Source organism: Malaclemys terrapin, chromosome 10 (assembly GCF_027887155.1).
Source record: "Malaclemys terrapin pileata isolate rMalTer1 chromosome 10, rMalTer1.hap1, whole genome shotgun sequence".
NCBI classification, from domain to species: Eukaryota; Metazoa; Chordata; order Testudines; family Emydidae; genus Malaclemys; species Malaclemys terrapin.
The window spans coordinates 7,100,317-7,115,535 of record NC_071514.1 but is presented as its reverse complement, the minus strand read 5'-3'; the positions used below and the strand labels follow the sequence as shown (position 1 = coordinate 7,115,535).

Below are 15,219 nucleotides of genomic sequence, written 5' to 3'. Positions count from 1 at the left end.
AGTCCATCTGCTAAATGCACCAGTCAGAAAGAGGGTTGATGATTAATCCCTAACCAGGCTTCCGCCTCAGAACTGACCACTCGAATACCCCACAGTTCATGCGTGTTTGGATCTGGCGTTCTGGTTCAGCCCATTATAAAGAGGGGGCCACTTGCAAAGTGTGGATTGGGACCTGGGTTCAGATTCTGAGCACTCCCAAGTCCGGGGACACTCAGTTTTGAGAGATTTGGTTCAGGCTACTCAGTTGTAACAGCAATATTCTCTCTCTGCCCATAGAGATGGGTACCTTAGTGACCAGTCTCCCTGAAAAGGAGGGGCTGGATGTGGCCTTCTCAAGAGCTGATAACCCCTGCCCCCACTGCGGCACGTCCAGTCTCCTCTGCTGCTCCAGGGGATGATAGGCTGGCATAGGAATCTGCCCCGTGTCGCTAGCAATCTTGCGAACGAGCAGGGAGCGTTAACGAGCAGGATGTAAAGCACTGCGGGATGAGAAGGAAATATTTAACCCAACACCCACAAGAATGTTCCACGTGTCCCACATTCCCAGGGCTGCAGACTGGGCCAGATTCATCCTTACGGTAACTCACCTAGGTCACTCCAGGCATCTGAAGAAGTGGGGGTTTTACCCACGAAAGCTTATGCCCAAAGAAATCTGTTAGTCTTTAAGGAGCCACTGGGCTCCTTGTTGTTTTTGTGGATACAGACTAACACGGCTACCCCTCTGATACTAAGTCAGTGGTGTTACACCAGGGAGATATTGACCCATGGTTTTAATCTCTCTCCCAGCAACCCCATTCCGAGAGGTGTCACGTGATCAGCCAGTCAGCATTGACTGATGCTGCGTTGTCATTCCCAGAGGTAACCCTTTCCCGAGGCTCTTTCTGGGGACGATGCTGTTAAGCATATGAAGGGCAGGCTACTATGAGTGAGGAAGGCCCTAAGTGTTAAAGAGAAACACTACAGAACAGTTCCAGCTCCGCATCTGGTACGAAAATCATGAGGTTGGGGTTTGGATCTGGATGATTCCAGTTCAAGACTCACCCTAGAAATGTTCTTACCAGAGATGCACCGAAACAAAAGCTTGAACCCAGTGACCCCCTTTGCAAGCTGCAGAATTGGAATCCCCCAGATCCAATCCCCGACCCCCAGGTTTTGGTTCAGAATCCACGCTGGAAGCAGCTTGAAATTCTATGAGATCAGCTGGTCTTGTGAGATGTCTACCACTTTGAGCTATAGTCCTACACTAACGGCTCATAAGATTTGGGGGATGTCAGATCGAAAGCCAAGCTTTAGCACTCGGACTTCGCCCAGCCAACTCTCAACCTAAATGTGGCAGACACCACCTGCTGTAAGCTCACCTCTAACCGTTCCAGTTCTCACTTGGAATCCTATTGGAATCAATTCAGAACAGCACAATTCTTCTTTCCTTCATCCCCCTGGTATAATTTCCCCACCCCCTCTACATACACTGTCCTTCATAGAGATGTGATGGACTTTCCAGGAGGAGGGATAGCTCAGTGGTTTGAGCATTGGCCTGTTAAACCCAGGGTTGTGAGCTCAGTCCTTGAGGGGGCGATTTGGGGATTGAGTTGGGGATTGGTCCTGCTTTGAGCAGGGGGTTGGACTAGATGACCTCCTGAGGTCCCTTTCAACCCTAAGAATCTATGATTCCAGTCCATGCTATCACTTCAAATTGGAAACAGGTCCATGGATATATTCCCTAGATATCTCAAGAGCAATGCAGGGAATACACTCCTAAGTACATGTTTGGCAGCTGGAAAAGCATTTCCCAGGCAGTATAAAAACCTGACTTATACACAGCGTTACAAGTTATTTCATTTAATTTCCATGAAACGATGATCCTTTTTTAACATGTGCCTACATTTAAAAAAAAAAAAAACTTCCCTTTAATTCTACAAAATAATTGATCTTTTCCCATCAGTACGTGGAATAAATGGTTTTATAAACATTTGACGAATTCGGTCAATATGAACTATACCTAGCTCCATGGATCTCCATGTGCTTTACAGAGGAGGTCAATATCATTATGCCCATTTTAAAGATGGTGAGACTGAGGCACACAGAGGGGAAATGACTTGTCCAAGGTTACCCAGAAGCTGTGAATCCAACCCAGGTCACCCGAATTCCAGTCTGGTGTTCTGTCCCTTAGGGCCACACTGTCTGTTTTGAATTTCTGAAATGTCTTTCGTCTGGAGGTCTCAAAGGACTCTGCAAACTCCAGACACATTTGGACAACCTCGGGTTAAATATAGGGTGGGCATTACCGAGCGCTCAATCCTTCGTAACCACGAGCAGAGGGCAATCAGCAGAATTGCGGCTCCTCACGTTGGCTCCTGCTACTTGGAAGGGCGATCGTAGGAGGAGTTAGCCGTGCTCAGTAGGTCGGGACCTGAGTGATACTGCAATCTCCTTTTTATACATGAAATTCTACTGAGCAGCTGGAGGCTTGGAAGGAAAAGGAGAAAGCGGAGGATCTATTTTTAAATAGCTTTCAGTGGCTTTTGTATCCTAGAACACCCCCTTGTGTCAGGGACTAAGTGGCAATGCTGTGGTCTCTCTTTGGGAACCTGAGAAGGAAGGTTTGTAGGGACCCGCTCCTTGGGAATCCAGCCTTCTCCTTTTTGAACCTCCATGTAGTCTCTTCTATGGAGTAGAGGAGGGTCAGCATCCTGTTGACTGTATAAACCGTATCCCCTCTGATCACGGCAGTGAAGAGAGCTCCTTTGCTGTTCACGTATTGCCCCGGTAAAGCTGTCCACTGCAGGCTGGTGAGGTTGAAGCAGTCTATCGCACACCGCAGGAAGTCGTCTGAGGGCCCATTCCGTATGATGTAGAGATTATCTCTGTGGGCCACCATGCAATGGCCGTAGCTCTGAGGCCGCTTTAAGGCTGAGATGGGAAGCCATTCGTCTTTCTGGATCTCATACTCATAAATGATAGTGGTGTCTAGTGGCTTCCACAAGCAGACAAATATCCGCCCCATGGTCTGGGCGCAGGGCGCACCTGCCGTTGGCTGGGGCAGATCAGCGACAAAAGTCCAGGTGTTGGAGGACATGTTGTATTTCTCCACGGACTTTAGCAAGGTCTTCTCAAATTCTCCTCCTATGGCGTAAAGATAACCTTCATGACCCGTCAGTGTGAGGTCATACCGGAGCTGCTGAGGGCTGGGAAACTCACTCCAGCTGTTAGCATCTACGTCATAGCAAAAACTGATGTCCACGATTTGTTTGCTCGCTCCGCGGACTCCGCCCACTATGTAGATTTTATTATCCAGCGTTGCCATGCCGGCTAGGAATGTGCTGGCTGTCAGCGGCAAGCAGGAGAGCGTCTTCCACGTGTTGTCATCCTCATCCAGGTAGCAGATGGTTCTCGAAAGGTCCTGTAGAAACTCAAAGGTTGGTGTATGGGCTCCCACTGCGACAAATGTGCTGGGCAGAAGGGAGTCCACGTAATCCAGCAGGTCAGTAGAAAGGCAGTCTAAGTACTCCTCTAAATCAGAATAGCCATCTCTAATGTACAGGGCAGCACTGTGGAAAAGGTCCTGTAGGCCAAACATGGCAGCAGCTTGATAAAGGACAATGCAGTTATCGGAATTGATGGAATTAATCAGATACTTGGTCATCGTCTTCACCTGTAGAAAAGCTGCACATTCAACTGCCTTGAGATTCTCCTCACAGGTCAGCACGGGTCTTTCCCCTGCCAGGACCCGGAGCATGAGGAGAAATCCCATGGCACTCAAGTCTCGGATCTGGATTTCGTCTTGCGTGCTCTCCTTCATGCCAGACTGGAAGAGCGCGCGGAAGTACTCACTGTGTTCCACCAGCAGAGCCTTGTCGGTGGCAAAAAATTCTTCCTCCACTTTGATACGCACTCTTCCCCTCAGGAACGTCTGCATGGTCTGATCCCCCCTGAGTCAGCCTTCTAATGCTGGGGACCTGAACCAGGGAAGCAGGCGGTGGTGGCGTCTCAATGCATGGGCAAGGACACAATGGGACCCAAAGCCTTTCTCAGTGTGTCGGCCGCTTCCCAAGCAGAGCACTGTTCCTATTTCTTCTGTGGTTGCTTGCTAGCTTTCTGAGCCTCCCCAGCAGCTAAGACGCTGCTAACTTGTAATATAAATACCTCCAGCTAAAGATAGCTGTGGCCCATGTGATTGGAGCTGCCAGCAATGAAAGCCATGAGCAGAGCCTGTCATTGGCATCCATGGAGCTCTCTTACCAGCTGATACCAGCAGCTTTGCTTGGAATGAAACACAGAGAAGCCACTCCAGGGACCGGCAGCACTTAGCTGCCTATCGGGTGGGGGGAAGGGCGGTCATCAAATAAAGGTGGAACTTAACCGTACTGGACGGGTCCGGTTCATCCCAGCTGTAACTTGTGAAATCCCCTCAGGGGATGACATGAGGTGGTCTCCCAAGGCAGAAGGTTACCTAGGGAAGATGGTGGTGAAGGTTTCCAAAAGTGACTAGTGATTTTTTGGTGTCTCAATTTTTGTGTGTCCCACGTGAGGCCACAAAGAGCCCTGGTTTTAGGAGGCTGGCCGCGTGGTGCTTTCTAAACGCCAGGCCCCTTTAAGGCATCCCAGAATCACAAGTCAGTTCTGAAAATCTTGCCTGGGGTCTTTAGCAGATTTCCCTGTGGGCTCCTAAAGGCCCATAGATGCTACAGAACTAGAATACTTATATAGCAAGATGCTTGTAATAATCATACTTTGGATTTTGCTGTGAGGATCTCGAAGTGCTTTACAAAAGGCCAGATTCTGCTCTTGGGAGTGCAGTTGGTCAGTGTTTTTACTCCAGAATTAAACCAGTGTATCAGGGAGCAGAATTGTGGCTCACAGATCGAGCATTCCTCTTTGGGGGAGCGAGGTGCTCTACCAGGTAAACTGAGGCACACAGGTGTTACGTGTTTAACCCACAGTCTTAGGAGAGGCTCCAGAACTGTGGTCCACAGAGCAACTGCTGGTGATCCTTGGAGAGCTGGCTAGTCACATGGCACTGGCCCCTCCTCCTAATTTCCAGATGTTAAAATGCCTTAAGCTAAAAATACATTCAATCATTCCCTAACGTGACCTTCTTCAGGTCAGCGATTGCTGCAGTTGCCAGAAGCATGTTATGTGACTGCAAATTGGCGGGGAGGCAATCCACATAATTGGGAATGGATGAGGAGGTGCCCCTGAGAAAATCTTTCTATTAAGATGTGGTTCTCAGGAGGAGAATTTCTGAGAAGCCCAGTTCTAGGAATTCCAAAGGCGGCTTCTCTACTGGGTGCATACAGACTCTGATGCGATCTCCCTGGGGGGAGAGCCGGACCCCAGTGCAGAAACGGCCATAGATATTCTAATCCTGACGTTCATTCATTGCCTTTCATCCCACAGCTGTGGCTTTTTGTATTGCTGGAAACAGTGTGCTTCCACTCCCCCCACCCCTCATAAAAGTAAGTTTTATGGCTTCAATGAGATAACTACTTCTGTAAATCTTTGAGTCTTTAAGCCCGAATTGTGGGACCGTGCGTCTGCCAGCACCGCAGGCCACACACACCAAAGGGCATTTGACAAGCAGTAGGGACGGTTTATTACAGGTTTTTATTTTATTTTTGCACATTGGGAGAGACGATGCAAAATCAGCGTGGGGTCTGCAAGGTGAAGGGTCGGCCTTGGGGTTTGAAAGTTCCACGGAGGTGGGCTCCGTTGGTGAAAAAACACCGCATTCAGTTTTGCTATTACAGTAGCTCTTGGATTGACAGCTGGACTGCGTCCACTGTACAACCTCAGTGCCTCCTTCAAGGCATAGTCCAGCTAGCTGCTTTGTTCAGGGGCTTGGACAGATACAGGAGGAGGTCAAGTATCAGGGGGTAGCCGTGTTAGTCTGTATCTACAAAAACAACAAGGAGTCTGGTGGCACCTTAAAGACTAACAGATTTATTTGGGCATAAGCTTTCGTGAGTAAAAACCTCACTTCTTCGGATGCATCAGGAGGAGGAGTTCACATCTATGTGCCTGGCCATGGTTGCAGGGATCACTGTAAAGCTCCCTGGGGGCCGTTTCTATTTTTGTCTCCCAGGAGTATCAAGGAGGTGGAATTAGCAATCGAATTTGTCCCTAATGTAGGTGATTTACATTTTGGAGGGGGAGCTTTGAAATCAATGGAGGTTAACCTTCAATGACTGCCCCTACTTATTAGTGGTTTTATCCACATCTATGCCGATCGCAGTATAGCAAAGCAGAAGCTAAAAGAAACCCCAATTTGCCAGCTCAGTGAGTGGAAGAGCTAAGAAGAAGGTAGAGGTTGGAATCCCAGCTTTGGGACTGGGTGCTCCTAACACCTCTGAAACACTGCTTTCCAGGCTGCCAGGGTAACTTCGCCACTCGACCTCCTCTGTCTCCACTCGACCTACTGAGATCTGCTGCCTTTCATTCAGCGCCAGCCTCTGTGGAACTGGGTCGATCCAGGCTCACACTTCGGGAGAGGGGATTTGGAGCCGCACACAAACTCTGCGGTTGGACAGCGTGTGTCCAAGTGGTACCCCAAGCTAGCACAGACTAAGGAAGGAAGCGGAAGCCCAGTGTATTAATCTATCATTCAGAGGTACTGGGGTGCATTGGGAAGCACTGCTCTACAGCTCCCCCAACAGGCCAGTTAGGAACAGCATTAGCTGTTCCGGCTTTAGCAGAGCAGCTAGTCTGCCTTCCTGGCAGAGGATGGAGGTTGCCTGCTGCTTTCATGGCCTTTAGTTTCTCCCCCCCCTTGGTGAGCGTCCACCTGCAGTGGGGGCAGGGGGATGCAGACCCCGGGGTATAGCCAGAGGTCAAGCACGTGAGCTTGAAACGGCCTCGTGCTGCGTGTGGGGGAGAGAGACAAAAATAGAATTTGGGAAAAGAACAACGTGACGGTTGTGCGGTGGAGAGAGATGAGGAAAATCACCACGTGCAATTCGAGCCCATGGGATCACTGCTGAGCCCTTCGGAGCTGTTCCTGACCCCAACCCGCTGGCTCGGTTGTACTTTACTAAGGTTGCCGTATCATTTTACTAACCTCCCCACCCCCAAACACTCACTCTGCTTTTCCCTTCGGTTTTGTTCTTCAGCCTTTCTCCTGAACAACAGCCCCCTGTTGTCAGCACCGGGCCTTGCTCAGTCAGGTACATTTAGAAAGCACATTCCAGAAAGGAAGACGGTTTATTTGCAGTCCCCTGGTTCACCTGAGTTCAAGCCGGCTCTGAGTCTTCTTTGGCTGCAAAGCTGGCAAGTTCTGTGCAGCTCCACGTGTGGCATTTTATGCAGGTTATTTAATGGAATCATTTGCATATGTGCAAAGAATTTGCATGAAGCCGTATGTTTCTGTTTATGGTCAACATACTCTGCTGCAAGGAGTGGCGGGGGTAGGGCATGGAACTGCGCAGAACGTGGCAGGTGGGGGTCAGCTGGGTGCTGGAGTGTGTCTGAAGGATGGTGAAGCTGATGGAGTGGAATGGCTGCTAGGGTAGACGGGGGAAGGGTGTGTCTGGTGCTAGCTGGGGGGCTGGTCACTAGGGGGCTGGTCGCTGGGGTGTCCTTGGGGGGCTGGGACATGTTGAGCCCCTCATTACCGCTGTGCAGAGAACAGAAGCTCTGTTTCGTGAAGGATTTTGAGTCTGGGCTTTGTTCTGAAGCAGAACAAAAACGGAACCCGGCTAAATTCTCTGCGAAGCAAAATTCCCCCAAACTTGTGTTCTGACGGCGTGAAACGTTTCATTTCGCTTGCCTTCTGTTTTGTATTGTCATTTACAATAGGCTGCCAGAAGCCGGGATGGATCTCCCCCAGATTGCCCCGTTCCACACACGCCCCTGAAGGCCTGGTGCTGGCTGCTGGCAGAGAGGGGACACTGGGCTGGATGGTTTGTCCCAGCAGGGCAGCTCTTCTGTCCTTATGCAGAATGCAAAGCGAAAATATTTGAAGTGAAAAAATCATTTCGAAACATTTGGACACTGACGGAACCTTTTTCTCCTGTTTTTTTTTTTCTTCCAAAGTGAAATTCCAGCAAAATCGACCCGGCTTCACAAAGCGTTTGGATTTCAATGGCACTGGAATGTGGCTCCATCTAAGTTACTCTGACCAGATGTGCCTGTCACCTTTGCCTGCACCTCCTGCTTTTGCTGCTACTACGGCCTGCTGGGATCCCCGCTAGGAGAGGAGCGGTAGAAAGGCTGCCTCCGTGGCATGTGCCGCTGGACCCCTGATAGCTGGGAGAGGCAAATGCAACCTGACCCCATTCCCGCAGGCCACATCAGGAGCCAGCTGTGGGGTGAGAATGGATGACAGGGCCGCCAGATGTGTGGGTGTCACGCTTGGTAGCTTTGTAGCTTCTGCTTTTACCTCAAATCTGCTGCGGTTAAGGAAGCATCTTATATGCAAGGTGCCAGAGGGAAAAGGCAGTTGTTAGAGCAGGGGACAGGGACTCAGGTTTGGTTCCGGGCTCCACTGCTGTTTCACCATGTGGATCTGAGCAAATCACTCACCTCATTGCTGGCTGCCTCAGTTTCCCCATGGGTGAAATGCAGATGGCAATAGTGACCCGACCCTTTGAAAATGCTTTGAGATCCCCTGGGTTGAAAGGAGCTGGGCAGGTGCAACTTATTGTGAGTTACTGGTTTGTTGGCAAAGCTTTATATCATTGCTGCCCAGGGCCTCCCTTTCCCTGTGTCTCTTGGTCTCCAAGATCGGTTACTGACCACGCTGTTCCAAGTGGGAACACTCAGGTCACTGCTGATCAGATGGCTCATTCCTTAACCGTGGTCATGACTATACAACACCCTAGGACCTCTAGTGTGCTATTAAATGGAGGCCATTTGAAAACCATGCCTCACGGTTAGCACACGGATACTGCCCCTACCGCAAGAGAAAATATCTGTATCCAAGGAGCTCTCAGTGAGTGGGCAGTCTGCAATGGTTGTGTCTACTGGCCACCTGAGGCCAGGGATGGGCCTGGATTGCTGCGGGGCGGGGGTGTCTGCCTACCAATCACAGTCATGACCTAAGCCAGTACCTTTAACAAGCGCTGAAAAATTCCCTCTCATGGGACAAAGAGGGGATGAGCAGCCTCGTTCTCCTGCACCCTTCCCCAATGCACCCGCGAAGACACAGCCCCTCCATCAGGTGGGAAGGGGGCCTGGAGAATGTGATTGTCAAACTCCTGGATGGGAGCCAGCAGTTAATCTCCTCCTACCATGAGATAGCTTGCTGCAGGTGCAGCCCCAGACCCCTGGGGGGATTAGCGGCATCTGTAAAGATGTAAAACCAGGATGTTCTATTTCTGGTCCCCAAAACATGGGGCAGAGGAGTGGGTAGAAAAGCCAACTCTGCCCCACTCAGCGCACGTGATTTGGCCATTCCTGGAGGCTCTGCAGAGCCCTGCATGTGCACTTGGGTGCCTCTGAGTAACATGGTATTAGAACCCACTAGATCCTTGCTAGAAGAGAGCTGGTGCATTAAAAATAACAGCTGTTTTGTTTTCTCCTCAAACAGCTTCTATGTCTTGTTCAGGTTGCCATGGAAAAAGGCATAATAGGGATCCATCACACTGGTTAACAGCTGGAAAAGGGGCAGCTGCCAAAGGCTTCCTGTTACACTTCTAAAATCATGGCTATAAAAAAATCTCAAACTGAAACAGACCAGAGGAGAGGTCGTGTGTGTGCCCCCCACCCTGGAGCAGTGTACAAAACAGGGAAGAGGCTTCAGGATGAACACTTCCAACGGTCTATAGTGTTTTGCTCCGGAATACAATGCCGCCACATGGATAAATACTAGAGCCGCGCTGGGGAGCTGTCTGATCTGATGAGAGAGACAGAACGGGAAGTTAGGACTCCTGGGTTCTAACCCCAGTTCTGCCACTGTTACCTTGGGTGAGCCACTTAAACTCCTGAGTCTCCTTAATTTGCATAAAAGACAAGTGGCAGAGACGGCCCCCAGGTAATAACCCCAGAGCAGGGACCTTCCCCAGCTGGTGCAAAGCTGACACGAGGATTCTCTGCCACTCCCCTGCACAGCCTCCATCCCACAGGCATGCTGGGATGGGTGCAGGTATGCATCAGACATGGCCGGGGGTGTATCTGTCGTGCTCTGCGTTCCAGCTATGCTGAGCTATACAAACCTGCGATAAGTTAAAGCAGACCCCAGGGTTGGTCTAACTTACCCTGGAGTCCAGGCAGGCTCCCAGCTATGCCCAGAATCTGGGGGTGGGGTGGAGTGTAAAGGTGGCTTGGAACTACCTTTACCCCCTATATATGGGCTGCATGGGCTGAAAGGTGCAGTTCAGAATCTGGTCTCCCCGGTCAAATTCAGACCTGGTGTAAGCGGGTGTAAATCAGTTTCCTTGTCTTCAAAGCAGCTAGCTAAAATGACTTACCCGCCACAGAAGGCAGTTGTGGGAGTTAAATCATGTTTCTCAGCTGGTTTGGGAGTCTCAGGTGTGCTTACTGCAGGTGGGGGAGGGGTGATTTTTGTTTTGCTGTATATGGTTCATTGCCTTTTGGGCCCATGGTCGGAATGAGATGCTGCTGATTGTGTGCACCTGTTCCTGCAGCTAGACGGATACTGAGCTCCAGCCAGGCTGAGCAGTGGCTATTTACATCGATATATGACATGGGAGAGCAAGGAAAGTGCTTTTCTATGGCCAAGATTATTTGGAACATTCCTTTGAAAAGACAAACTGGTACCTGGCCAGAAGCAATAACTAGGGGAGCCGAGCAGCTGGGCCGAACATTCCATGGCAGCAGGTCAGGAATAAGAAAGGATGGAAGGAGCCGGGGGTGTCAGTTTCAATCACGCTGAAGAGACCCCAAGGTAATGTCTATGTGGAGGTGGCCGGACGTTCCAGACTGGGCTGGCTGGCTTGCATGCTTTAATCTGTTAAAGGTTTACGGTAGTTAAATCAGTGACTTATGGGGCATCTGGGCTTATTGGCTCTGCTGCACAACAGCACAATGCAGTCTTTATCTAAGTAGAACTGCTGGGAAGAGAACAAAGGGACTCATCTGAAGATGGCGTCCTGGGCTGGTGTCCTTCAACCTTCCCGCCAAAGAAAAAGAAAAAATCCCTCCCTCCAAAAAAGAAGTCACATCTAAGCAACAGCAGGACTTTCTCCTATTTCTCCAGCTTGGAACGTCCACATAGGCAGCAGAGCAAATGTTTGCTTCTTAGCAGCAAAAAACATTGTTCTGAGTTGACTTCCGTTCACCCAGGAGGCTTATGATGAAGCAAGGTCCATCTTATTAATAGATTTAAGGCCAGAAGGGGAACCGTTCTGATAATCTAGCCTGACTTCCTGCATGGCACAGGCCAGAGAATTTCACTGAGAAATTCCTGTTTCAAGCTCAACAAACTTTTAAATGAACAAGACCATGTCTTTGAGGAAGATGGCCAGTCTTGGTTTAAGACCCCAAATGATGGAGAATTTCCCTCATTTCTGGTTAATCTGTTCCAATGGTGAATTATCCTCAATTTTTAAAACTTGCCTCTTATTTCCAACATCAGCAACAGAAGGAAAGTGAGGTTAAGCGGGAGGAACTAGAGGTCTGACAAATGGAAGGATCCTACTATTTCTGGAGGTGATGTTCCTCTCTGTGGAGAAGTACAGAAATCTGTTCACATGATCCTGCTGTTTCTTAAATGTGGGATTAGCCACCAATCTCTGACCCACCACAGGCCTCTCCTGTCCAGAGGGGGCATTCAGTAGGCTCTTCTCTATTGTCTTCAGAGGGAGTGGGGAACAAAATACTAACCACAAAGCCACCTTCAACCTTCTTCAAAGTTCTCTGTTGTAGCAGAAGCTGGTGGTGCATGTCATAGCATGTGTATCTGGTTAAAAAAATGACATTAGAACTGACCAGTAGTCACAGTGGATCACATTTCCAGCCCCAGTTTCTGCACTATCCTGCCCAGTTTTGCATTGCAGCTGTTACAGCACGTGCAGAACGGGATGCACACCATTTTACATGGGGAAAAATGTGTTATTTGGAGGTGATGCAGGAGCAGATTCATGCCTGGTTTTGTGCATATAAAGCTTTTGACACCGGAATTGCAATAGCTGGATGTTCAGCTATCAGTCCAGGACCCTTCCCATTTCGGAGGGTTCTGATCTGAATCCCTGAATCCTAGGGGATCTTACGTCCATGTCAGATCCAAAAGGGATTTGGTTCTTGGTTCAGACTTGCATGCAGCCAAAACTACACGAGACACAATCTTGCCAGAACAGCTCACGAAATTACAGCACTGTTGAATCCAAACCCCAGCACTGCTACGTTAGTCTCCTCTGTAGCCATTTAACAGAGACTTCCTGTATCTCTTTACATCATCAACTCTTCACCTCATCTCAGATCATAGATGAACGACAGATCTTCCCCACCCCAGTCCTCATTTCTTAACTTCTCTCTCCCATTACTACCAGTATTTAACTCTGTAAAGCAATCTTGGGGAGATAGTTTTGTATGACAGATGCTCCGGTTTCCTTCTCCAGCCCCGTAGCTCGAAACTTGTACCTACCATCCACAGGAGTTGGTCCAATAAAAGCTATTATGTCACCCATCTTGTCTCTCTGATACTCTACAAAATAACCGTGTCATGAATGAACACGCTCAACGGATTGACAGCCAGATCCCATGGCTTTGTTACATTATTCTAATATATCATCATTTACGCTCTCCAGCTTGTCAAAATCTTTCTTCTCTCCTTGAGCAGCTTTATGTAGCCGCTCAGAAGGTCTGTCTGCAGTGAAAGCAGCGGATTAAAGTTGGATGATGGTGGGGCCTGCTAATCTATTAAGAGAACAGCTGTCTTGTATGACCCCCATCTGCTGATTTGTAGCATGTTGTTCAATGATTCAGAATTTGAAACAAATACCTGGTTTGATTACATAGGGTCATAAATTCTCAGGCCAGAAGAGATCACTGTGATCATCTACTCTGACCACCTGCATAACACAGGCGCTAGAACTTCCCTGAAATAATTCCTGTTTGAACTAGAGCTGATCTTTTAGAAAAACATTGGGTTGTTTCTGGTTGGGGGTCCTGCTATGCAGAGATTGTAACAATCTTATCACTTGCCACTGGCATGGTTCCAGTCCTGGTCAATTTCAACCCAAAGAAGATGGAAGAGTTGGTTACAACAGTCATAACTCCAGGTCATGCTAGTGTAAAACCAACAGACCCCGGTTGTCGGTGGGAAGGATTGAACCTGGGACCTCTGGAGGTTAGTTCATAAGCCTCTACTGCATGAGCTAAAAGCCACCTGGCTCTTAGCTAAGGCTGTAGAGTAGACTCATAATCTCTCTCTCTACGTGGTCTCAGTGCCACTAGATGGGACAGAACCCCACACCCAGGAGGTGCGTGTATTACACTAGCCCTGGTGTTAAAGGTCCGCCTAGTGAGGGAGAAGCCTGTGTACTAAGGAGAACCAAGTGCTATTGAAAGAACATGGGGAGAACTCAGATGAAAGCCAAGGATGCCCCAAATCAGTAGAGTCAAAGCACAAAGTGAAGTGAGGGTCAGAACAGTAACACTGTAAAAATGCCCCCTGCTTTCTCAGCAGCTCTGATCCCCTTTAGCTTGGAGGGAGCAGAGAATCAAGGCCCTCTGATTTTAGGAGTGAGGTTGGGTGTGTTTTTCTCTTTGCCATCAGCCGGGCACCTCTTTGTGCTGTGGCATCAGGTTCCAGCTTCCGATCATGCACCAACTTGCTCTGTGACTCCCCTTGGAGCATGTTTACGTTGTGGCATCAGACACGGAGGACAGAGAAGTTGCTGTTTTACCTCCAAGGGCACCAACACCAGTGCCATGAACAGCAGAATGCAGTGCAGTGATTCCACGTGGCAGGTTAATTTTGTTTCTGGAGGGGCATGAGATGGCAGATGCAGTGTTGGGGCCTGATCCCGAGAGGTGCTGAGGACCCACAGCTCTCACTGCTGTGCTGACAGCAGTGGGGAAGATAGGGCTCTACAGCAAATCAAATACTATGGAAAGATAATGGGAAGAAAAATGAATTATGTTCCACCCACGTAGTTCCTCCAATCACAGTTAAAGCTGGGATGGTCCCTCCCCACATTCTGCGTGCTCTTTACCAGAATAGACATTGGGTGTTTTAACTGGCTCCCTTGCTGTGGTTTGGCGTCTTGTGCACCGATCCTATTTGGTGAATCAGAAGAAATATGTACGGTCTTTCCTGTGTGTCGCTCACGTGTGCACAGTCCATAAAGAACTGCACTGCTTCACATGGGGCAGAGTCCTCCATTGGTTTCGGTGATTTATATCAGCTGAGCTCCGGCCCGGGAGCTGGCTTTCAGTGAATTAAGACCCTTCGAGTCCTTTAAATAATCGCTTGCGGTTGAGGTCTGTATTTACTGTGTCATTTCACCCAAGTGATCTCACTGCTGGACATTATTTTTAAAGTCACTTGCAATTTTTTTTTTTGTATTATTAACCCAAATACCAGAACAGCTGGGACCCAGAGATACGATCTGTGTTGTGATAGGAAAGCAATCAGAATAACAGCGCTACTAGTATATCAGTGGAGCGTAAAGCCCTCTTGTAAATGCTGAGTCCAGTCCTGCTTTCACTGACATCCATGGGAGTTTGGGCGTTAATGTCAATGTCACATTACTTGATGATAAAGGCCATTACCTACACCAGGGGTCGACAATGTTGGCACGTGGCTCGCCAGGGTAAGCACCCTGGCAGGCCGGGCCAGTTTTATTTACTTGCTGACGCGGCAGGTTCGGCCGATCGTGGCCCCCACTGGCCGCGGTTCGCCGTCCCGGGCCAATGGGGGCAGCGAGAAGCGGCGCGGGCGAGCGATGTGCTGGCTGCAGCTTCTCACCACCCCCATTGGCCCGGGACGGTGAACCGCGGCCAGTGGGGGCCGCGATCGGCCGAACCTGCCGCTTCAGCAGGTAAATAAAACTGGCCCGGCCCGCCAGGGTGCTTACCCTGGTGAGCCGCGTGCCGAACGTTGCCGACCCCTGACCTACACACTTACTAAACATTCCTAATAATATTTAACATTTATATAGCCCGCGCATTTTCAAAGTGCTTCACAATCATTCCATGTGAAGGAGATGATTACATTTTATCCCCGATGAATGCAGAAAGAAATGGAGGCAGTGAGTGGGGCAGCAGCTTGGGCTAGTGGATAGAGCACTGGACTGGGAGCCAGGAGACCTGGGCTCTATC

The 15,219-nt window shown here is 49.4% G+C and overlaps 1 protein-coding gene across 1 annotated transcript; it reads right to left on the bottom strand.

Annotated features, from left to right (window-relative positions):
* Positions 1 to 1,823: 1,823 nt before the first annotated feature.
* Positions 1,824 to 3,977, bottom strand: KBTBD13 (kelch repeat and BTB domain containing 13). Its single transcript, XM_054042218.1, has one exon. It carries the CDS (start codon positions 3,914 to 3,916, stop codon positions 2,555 to 2,557), a length of 1,362 nt encoding a protein of 453 aa, XP_053898193.1. The 5' UTR covers positions 3,917 to 3,977; the 3' UTR covers positions 1,824 to 2,554.
* Between the last annotated feature and the right edge of the window lie 11,242 nt (positions 3,978 to 15,219).

Excerpts from the sequence above, each read along its gene's own strand:
- KBTBD13 (XM_054042218.1), bottom strand. The coding sequence starts at position 3,916 with ATGCAGACGTTCCTGAGGGGAAGAGTGCGTATCAAAGTGGAGGAAGAA.